The 9,854-nt window shown below is 44.6% G+C and overlaps 1 protein-coding gene across 1 annotated transcript in view; it reads right to left on the bottom strand.

Moving 5' to 3' along the window:
• Nucleotides 1-1,099: 1,099 nt before the first annotated feature.
• The window catches only part of FRMPD2 (FERM and PDZ domain containing 2), a 113,387-nt gene continuing 104,632 nt past the window's right edge, over nt 1,100-9,854 (bottom strand). The window contains 2 exon segments of the mRNA XM_077878645.1: nt 1,100-1,148; nt 8,957-9,300. Of these exon segments, the coding sequence (XP_077734771.1) occupies nt 1,100-1,148; nt 8,957-9,300 (393 nt within the window).

Raw genomic sequence — 9,854 nt, 5'->3', positions numbered from 1 at the left:
CCAAGAACAGAACTGTGGCAAGGGAATGGTCTCTGAATCTGCCTCCAAACATTTTTCACAGGGTAGCTGGCCTTCCCATGTAGAGTTGATGGTAAGATATGCTTCATTTTCCACAGTGGAAGAAGAGGCTTTACGTAGATGACCCGTGTCTCTCTCCTCATCATCTGTGTCCAATTCAGGACTAGAAAACAGAAACCCATGTGTCTTCCAGCATTGATAAGAAATTCCTCTCCCCACTTTCCTTGCTTTCAGGATGTTCATCATGACACAGCATAGGAGAGCCAGACAGTGTCCAAACAGCTCCTGCCAGAGACTGCTCTGAAAAGTAAACAAGGCATGGCCCTGTCTTTGAGGATCCCCTGATTTAGTGGGAAGAGTGAGCAGTGAACAAATGTTAGAATCCAGGGAGAGAGTGCTATGGTAGAGGCAGCATAGAGCATTATGGGAGCAGGGGGGCTCCTGACTGAGCCCAGGAGACCACGGAGGACTTGCCAGAGGACATGGCATCGAAAACAGAGCTATGACTCTGTTCTAGGACTGATTCTTCATATGGGGGGTTAGGGAGACCTCAGGTAAGTTTATTAACTTCTCTGGGACCTCAGTTTGCTCATCTGAAAAATGGGAAGGTCAAGAAATTTATAGAATTGCTTAGATCACATAATTCTGGTACATACGTTCATGGCTCCTGGTACGGGAGGAGTCCTCAGTAAATGGGAGAGGCTATCATCATAATGATGACGATTGTCATTTCGACAGAAGGGTCAGGGGGAAAGAGCCCAAGCAGGAGGCTGGGATCAACACAAGCAGGTGACCTTCAAAGCACTTCGTGCAAATATCAAGTCCTTTTTGTAGTGCTGAGAAAGGGCCTATTTGGAGAGGCAGCCAGCTGGAGTGACATTTAGTCCCCGTGTGACACAGGAAGTGGATGAGCGATGAGAAAGGCACATTGTCTGACTGTGAAGATTCAGGCACAACAGTGGAAGAACACACATTCCAGGGACTGCCCAAAGGTCACTCCACATGCTCTCTGATTAGAAAAAGCAGTCCAGACAGATGGCAGAGCACTTTGTACAGCTCTTCAAACATGCAGAGAATGTGGTCAGAAAATATCTGTTGAAAGCCCGGTTAGAGAGGATGAGGAGGAAAATCTATAAGAAATGCAAGCAGATTTAGCTTTTCATCAAACATACGAATTCCCATTTATCAGCCTCCTTCCCCACATCCAAAGCAATGTGTTGCTTTATTACATACCCTCTGCTCTCCCCTCCCTCCCCCTTCCCCGAGATGTCCCTTTCTTGTAAACTCAGCTTTGATGCCTCTCAATAGCTACAAGCCCCCAAATGCACAGAGGGTCAGTCCTCCCCAGTATAACTGGAGTTTCACCAACCTGAGTTTCACCATCAAAAAGATGTTATTTCTGCGCATGAGACCTACAGGATATATGTAAATGTGTATTTCATGTAAATAGATGCACACTCATGTGCATAAAAAGGAGACTGTATGCTACCTGGACTCTAAGAGGAATACTCACTTTAGGAAAGCAATATTTTAAAATCACTAAGCACTTTGGAAGAAAATTGGTTTAAAATCTTAAAGCATTTGACCAAACTGTGTAGAAAATGCATCTCCTTATAAGTATGGAAAGGAACACTGTGGAAGTTTTGTCATGGAAAGAGAAATCAGGGACGCCTGGGTGGCTCAGTGGTTGAGCTTCTGCCTTTGGCTCAGATCGTGATCCTGGGTCCTGGGGACTGAGTCCTGCATTGGGCTCCCAGTGGGGAGCCTGCTTCTCCCTCTGCCTATGTCTCTGTCTCTCTCTTTCTCTGTGTCTCTCATGAATAAGTAAATAAAATCTTAAAAAAAAAAAAAGAACAGGAAATCCAGCCTCTTGCCCAGGCACTCTCCCCACACCCCCCACACCCCTGCCTCCACAAGCAGCCCACTACCTCTCACACTCCCTCCCTCCCTCCCTCTGGCTGGAGGAGAAGCAGGTGACAACACATGCCTTGGGCCACTACAATGTCTGACAGTGCCTGACCTCCCACCACCATCCTCCTCCAACCTTTCTGATAAGCTCTTGCAAGAGGTTGAGGTGTCAGAGTGTCTGGAGGGGCCTTGCTGGTCCCAAGGGTGACCTTGCAGTGTCTCTAAGACATCAAGGAGATAAGTCCAGTGGACTGCTGAGTTTGACGCTTGCATGACAATCCTGAGCTGAAGCCCAGTATTTAGGAGTTATTGGAGTAGTGTGCCTGACCATGTGTGGTTGGCAGGGAGTGAGCAGAGGGCTTAGGGGCATCTCCTGGGAACCTGTAAGTGTGCAGAGAGAAGCCAGCTGCAGTCAACACCAGGCCCCAGTCTGCCCCAGCTCTGCTTTTGGACTACTGCCATTCTTGACCAGGCACAGGCCTCACTCTCTTCCCTCAGGCATGCTTCTGACCTCACAGAGGTTCCCTGTGCCTTCCTATCTAACCAAGAGGCCACTCACCTGGCAGCTTCATGCCTCGGCCAGCTACGCTTATGTCACCGCAGGTATGGCAGCTACTGTTGAGTTTGACCTATAGCCTCCTACTCATTCTTTGCTATTCCAGAAACAGCACCCTTTCCGGAAGGTGTACTGTAACTTTAGGTTCATTTCAAGGACACTGGCTTCATTTTGCATACTTAACAACCATGAAGACTTACAACATCACTTTCACTAAATGATACTTGCATTTTAATTACATGAATTTAACTATATGTGCTAGGAGGGAGAGAGAGAGAGAAATAACCTTATACATCCTGCAATGACCAGCTCTCCAATCTATGAGCATAAGCCCTGGAATGAACACAAGCGAAAGCCTCAAATCTGCTATCCCCATTCATTCCTATGAGTCCAGCACATAAAGATAAGTATTTGGCAGACAGCAAGGCCCTTCACTTGAGGCTCAAAGAAAAAGCAATCTCCTCCCACACCAGAGGAGCAAAGAACATCACACCTTCCAAATGAAGAAATGTGTGGGAAATATCAGAAAGGGAGACAGAACATAAAGACTGCTAACTCTGGGAAACGAACTAGGGGTGGTAGAAGGGGAGGAGGGCGGGGGGTGGGAGTGAATGGGTGACGGGCACTGGGTGTTATTCTGTATGTTAGTAAATTGAACACCAATAAAAAAAAAAAAAAAAAAAAAAACAAAGTGATGTTCACTTCATGTGATTTTTGCTCAATGCCCTAACTTTAGAAACAAACCTTGCTTAAGATGCGACTCTGGCCAAGTGCCAAGTCCTCCCTCCGGCAGCAGGCAATTCTAACCCTCCTCCATGAAAATGTACTGTACTGCTTTATTAGCATGCTTTATAAGCACCTACTGTGACATGATGGAGTCTCTAGTTGTACAGTTGTAAAAGAAAAGAACAAGGAAGGAAAAGTAAAATCTCATCTCCTCCATGAACACTCTGGATTTGCTGGCAGCCACCTGGCTCTAGGAAGGAGCCACCTGGCAGATGGTAAATTCTGGCAATTTACTGGGAATTTCAGTTGATGGGATTCATTCTTTAGCTAGAAAAATTCAAGAAAGGGAAAGAAATTGACTTTTGTTAAGTTCCTGTGGCATGCCAGGTGCCTTGAGAGGACTCAGCAGGTGTTCTTTCTTTTGTTTTTTTGTTTGTTTGTTCTCTTCTCTGAAACTCAAACTATTTATTTAAATAATTTTTAATAATAAATTTATTTTTTATTGGTGTTCAATTTGCCAACATACAGAATAACACCCAGTGCTCATCCCGTCAAGTGCCCCCCTCAGTGCCCGTCACCCATTCACCCCCACCCCCTGCCCACCCCCCCTTCCACCACCCCTAGTTCGTTTCCCAGAGTTAGGAGTTCTTTCTTTTGACCTGCAGAGTGTCCTGTGGCACCATCCTGGTCTTTGTTTATATTTAAGAAGCTATAGTGTTGGCCATGTCTATGTCTTCCTCTGTGAGATTTCTGTTCCTGTCTTTTGCCCATTTCATGATTGGATTGTTTGTTTCTTTGCTGTTGAGTTTAATAAGTTCTTTATAGATCTTGGATACTAGCCCTTTATCTGATACGTCATTTGCAAATACCTTCTCCCATTCTGTAGGTTGTCTTTGAGTTTTGTTGACTGTTTCTTTTGCTGTGCAAAAGCTTCTTATTTTGATGAAGTCCCAATAGTTCATTTTTGCTTTTGTTTCTTTTGCCTTCGTGTATGTATCTTGCAAGAAGTTACTGTGGCTGAGTTCAAGAAGGGTGTTGCCTGTGTTCTCCTCTAGGATTTTGATGGAATCTTGTCTCACATTTAGATCTTTCATCCATTTTGAGTTTATCTTTGTGTATAGTGCAAGAGAGTGGTCTAGTTTCATTCTTATGCTCTGCATCACTTGCCATCAGGGAAATACAAATCAAAACCACAATGAGATACCACCTCACACCAGTGAGAATGGGGAAAATTAACAAGGCAGGAAACCAAAAATTGTGGGAACCAGGAAATTTAACAAAAATCCCCTACCCCTGGACAAGCAGAGCAGGACTGATTACATTTTGTGCTACACCCGCCACCTCCTGTATGACCCCCACAAGACCTGCTTATTGCTTAAGGCGCTGCCCCACCCTAGTCAACCGCTGGGCACACCCTAATCGGAAATCGGCTCATAACAATGTAACCCTGCTTTGTGCCCGCCAAAACCCCGCAGCGATTCTGACCAAAGTAATAGGCCAGCTCAAGTGGATACTATAGGGTAAGGTGTAATTCAATCGTCCAACTGCATGTGGACCGACATGACTGTGCAACTTTCTGCGTATTCCAAGGGCCACGGGCCCCTATAAAGCTGCTACGCCTCTTAGTCTAGGGGTCCAAGTCTCTGCTCCGCTGTGTCGGGTGCGCTTGGACCCAAGCTCGAGCTTGTAAATAAACCCTCGTGTGTTTGCATCGGTGTCGGCTCCTTGGTGGTTTCTCGGATTCGCAATCTTGGGCACAACAAAATGTTGGAGAGGATGCAGAGAAAAGGGAATGTGACCTGGTGCAGCCACTCTGGAAAACTGTGTGGAGGTTCCTCAAAGAGTTAATATTAGACCTGCCCTACGACCCAGCAATTGCACTGTTGGGGATTTACCCCAAAGATACAGATGCAGTGAAACGCCAGGACACCTGCACCTCGATGTTTCTGGCAGGAATGTCCACAATAGCCAAACTGTGGAAGGAGCCTCCGTGTCCATCGAAAGATGAATGGATAAAGAAGTTGTGGTTTATGTATACAATGGAATATTCCTCAGCCATTAGAAACACAAATACCCACCATTTGCTTTGATGTGGATGGAACTGGAGGGTATTATGCTGAGTGAAGTAAGTCAATTGGAGAAGGACAAACATTATATGTTCTCATTCATTTGGGGAATATAAATAATAGTGAAAGGGAATTGAAGGGAAGGGAGAAGAAATGGGTAGGAAACATCAGAAAGGGAGACAGAACATGAAGACTCCTAACTCTGGGAAACGAACTAGGGGTGGTGGAAGGGGAGGAGGGCGGGGGGTGGGTGTGAATGGGTGGTGGGCACTGAGGGGGCACTTGACAGGATGACCACTGGGTGTTATTCTGTATGTTGGCAAATTGAACACCAATAAAAAATAAATTTATTATTTTATAAAAAAGAAGCTATAGTGAAAGAGAATAAAGGGGAAAGGAGAAAAAATGAGTGGGAAATACCAGAAAGGGAGACAGAACATGAAAGACTCCTAACTCTGGGAAATGAAGGGGAGGAGGGCGGAGGAGGAAGGTGGAAGGGGAGGAGGGCGGGGGGTGGGGGTGACTGGGTGACGGGCACTGAGGTGGGCACTTGACAGGATGAGCACTGGGTGTTATTCTATATGTTGGCAAAATTGAACACCAATAAAAAATAAATAAATAATAAAAAAGAAGCCTCAGGCTCAGAGGAGTCAACACTCCCCGCATACTTAGTACATCTTAGTACATGTTAAAGCTGAAACCAGCTATATGCTCATGAAGTCTGTGCTCTTTTGGTTCCAAACTGCAGAAAGACAACTTGACTCACAGGTGCCAGAAAGGAAGAGGTATTTGCCTGGAACAGCCACCTCAGAACTGAGGTGCATACACTTGTAAGAGGAGTCTGCAAAGAGCCACAATCCTACCAGGAACTGGGGGACTATGTTCAGGGACTGTGGGGCATGTGACATGCTTTCTTCTTGTAGGGGATGGTCACTATGTATGCATCTAGAGCAAGTTAATAATGTCCTGTTAGAGAAGAAGCTAACATGGTTTCAGTCCTTCCTTTGGAAGGAAAGAAAAGTTCCTGAGCAGGGGAAAAAAACATGGTAAAAATGCAGCCAGGAATTGTGAGGAGGCAGAGTGGCTGTCATTACCAGGAGCACCACAGGGAGGTCAAGTCCAAGGGGGAGGTTTTGGCCATGGAGGGAGCCAGGACAGAGAAACAGTAAGGCTGCCTCTTTATGGCTCTATGGACCACCATTGGCCTTGGTAACAAGCATGACTAACTGAATATCAGAAGCTCCACCAGAATGCTCTGGAAAAGCCCTCAAGATTCTTGTATAACTCCAGGAGAGGAGAACTTCCTCCGAAGATGGTATGTTTTGGACATCAGGTATACCGTTTCAAGTAGGAACACTAAAGCCAAATTTAATTTGATCAAAAAAAATAATATGATATTTCTTGCAAAAATAATGACAAAAGATAGGAGAAAATAGGCATACACTTATAAGTAGAAGATAGAAAAAAGGCAGATTTCACCCTAATATAAGCACTTTCTAGTCAACAAATACATGATGATAAAATGAGTCACTTTTATAGGTAGCAAGTTCTGCATCCCTGGAGGTATTCAATCAAAAGCAGGTCCCCTGCTTCAGGGATAGTTTTCAGCAGGGAGTATGAAGTCTGATCAGATCATTTTTGTATTGATTCTGTGACTTCATGAATGAAACAGCAACAAAACTAAAATTAGTAAAAAAAAAAAAAACATTAATAACTGCTAACTATATTAGTTTAAAAGTACATGGCAAGTCAAACTCCAGGCTTGTAGCTAAACCCAGAGTAACTCTAAAATCCAATAATCCAATGCTCAGGGTTTCTGTCCATCATCCTGAACTCTCTGGCAGTAAAACCTTTAAAATTCCAAGAGAGTAGCCTCATTCCTATAAGGAAATCGAGTAGGAAAACATAAATGTTTCCTATAAGATCACACTAATAGTTGTCCTCGGGTAAACCTCTAGAGGTTCTTTCCTTTATCGTGTGACCAAGTACATCAATTCCCGCTTAGAATACAATTGTAAGAAATGATAAATACATGTGTATTTATGCATTTTCAGACAATGAAAATGAATACCACTGATGAATGTGCTTGCCCACTCTGTTTTACTTTGCAGACTAGTTAGTTTTTGTTTGGTTGGTATGGCATTCTTATAAAAATTGTACCTGAATGCTTTTATTTATTCATTTATTTTGAAGGGGTGAGAGGTCAGAGGGAGAGAGAGAACCTTAAGCAGACTACCCTGAGTGGGGGGCCGAATGTGGGGCTGGATCTTACCCTCAAGATCATGACCTGAGCCGAAATCAAGAGTCGAACACTCAACCGACTGAGCCACCCAGGAGCCCCCTGAACATTTTTGGAGAATATGTGCCTGGCTCCTATTAGTCACAGATCTCACCTTGCCTGATTGCATGAAATGGGCTGCTTCATTCTTCATGTCACCTACCAGGCCCTATAGATCTGCCCTAGTCAGCCTTCTAGGATGACCAACAAAAAAGAGCCATTTCATAGCAGTGGGCATATCCAGTGTCAAACACAAGCCACCCTTCCTTATCATTTGCCTGCTTTGTGCCCATGCATCCAGCTAGCACGTGCCTTGAGGCAGTATCTCACCCCTTTCTAGGTATTTGAAACCTCTCTCTGTTCCTTTTTTTTTTTTTTTCCTCTCTCTGTTCCTAACAGGTTCCTGTGCACCTTAGTATATGTGATAAATACTGTCAAACTGAATCACCCCGAATGTTTTCCATCAGAACAGGATGGAAGACTGCAAATACTTGGGGGTGAGGCACAAAATGAAGGCTAAGTTAAAAATGTCTATTAAAATGAATGTTTCAGTCCGGTCTTTAAAGATAAAGACAGATTTTTTTTTTTTTTTAAAACTGGTGTCAAGGAATCCCTGGGTGGCGCAGCGGTTTGGCGCCTGCCTTTGGCCTAGGGTGCGATCCTGGAGACCCGGGATCGAGTCCCACGTCAGGCTCCCGGTGCATGGAGCCTGCTGCTCCCTCTGCCTGTGTCTCTGCCTCTCTCTCTCTCTCTCTCTCTCTCTCTCTCTGTGACTATCATAAAAAAAAAAAAAAAAAAACTGGTGTCAATTATCAAGTATTATATTAGCCATAAAGAGGGTGATGTATACAAGGGAACTTCTTTCTTATCACAATGCTTTAAAAGGCCATGCAGGAGGTGGGGTGGGGGGCCTAGGTGGCTGGGTCAATTAATTCCAACCTTGATTTCGGCTCAGGCCCTGATCTCAGAGTCATGGGACCGAGCTCAGGAGGGAGTCTGCTTGAAGATTTTCTCTCTCCCTCTTCCTCTACCCCTCCTTCCTCTGCACTCTCTCACTTGCTGTCTAAAATAAATAAACCAATCTTTAAAAAACTAAAAATAAGGGCATGCAGGATGTAGCACAAAGGTTTGTATGCTGGGAGAAACACCTAACACCTGCTATCTGTAGGTTCCAAGGGTACAGGAGGACCACCGAGTGAGGTTAGTTTTCCAAAAGCTCACTGTGGTTGCAACAGCTCCAGACCTATGCTTCTCTTTTTTCTGCCCCACCCCTCCCACCTCTGCCAAATGCCTAGAATAGTGCTGGACCCAGTAAGCATCTGAACACCGTTATTAACTGCTTGATTATAATTTCTAGCAATGAAATGCTATTTACAAAGTATCTGCAAAAGTGGTGATTCTTACCTTTCAAGTCTCCTGATATCACAAACTGAATAACAGTTTTCCCTTATATCCTTTTCCAAAGAGGTGGCCAAATTTGATGCATCCATTTCTTGCTGCAGTCTGCATAAGTGAGGGTGGGAATCCTGAGGATGCATCGAGGAAGTGGCCCAGAATCTCTCTAGGTCTTGGTCCCATTGTACCTCCCCAGTGGCTCTTTGGAAAGACTCTGGCCCAGGAGCCGGGCTTTCCCCTGCATCTAGGGAGGCATTCTCCCTTTGGCTATATTCTTGATCCAAACTGGGGCTCTGCTCTGAGTCAGTGCAAGTTGCCCTGGTGAATTCTTTGTCTGATGAGAGCACAGGTGTCTATTAAAACAAATGCTAAGGGTTATTGGATCCATGGTGCATATTAAGCAAAATCTAAAACTTACTTCTTTAAAACATAATCATGGGGGATCCCTGGGTGGCGCAGCGGTTTGGCGCCTGCCTTTGGCCCAGGGCGCGATCCTGGAGACCGGGGATCGAATCCCACGTCGGGCTCCCGGTGCATGGAGCCTGCTTCTCCCTCTGCCTCTCTCTCTCTCTCTCTCTCTGTGACTATCATAAATAAATAAAAAAAATTAAAAAAAAAAACATAATCATGGTTTTTCTTCCATGTTATTGTGGGGCAAAGCAGTTCAGAGATGGGCTCTGGGTCAGTTTCCCTCTGTCAGGACCCCAGCTCCCACTGGGCCCTAAGTGACACAAGTAACCATCTCTAAACCACTTAGTTTGGAGCATTGGAAAAATAATGTAAGTGTTATTTTTTTAATATTTTAAAATTTTTAAAAATCAAACTCAACACCCAAAAAACAAATAACCCAGTTAAGAATTTGGCAGAAGACATGACTAGACACTTTACAAAAAGACATCCAGATGGG

Source organism: Canis aureus, chromosome 29 (genome assembly GCF_053574225.1).
Source record: "Canis aureus isolate CA01 chromosome 29, VMU_Caureus_v.1.0, whole genome shotgun sequence".
In the NCBI taxonomy this organism is placed as follows: domain Eukaryota; kingdom Metazoa; phylum Chordata; class Mammalia; order Carnivora; family Canidae; genus Canis; species Canis aureus.
This window is presented reverse-complemented; position numbering and strand designations above follow the sequence as displayed.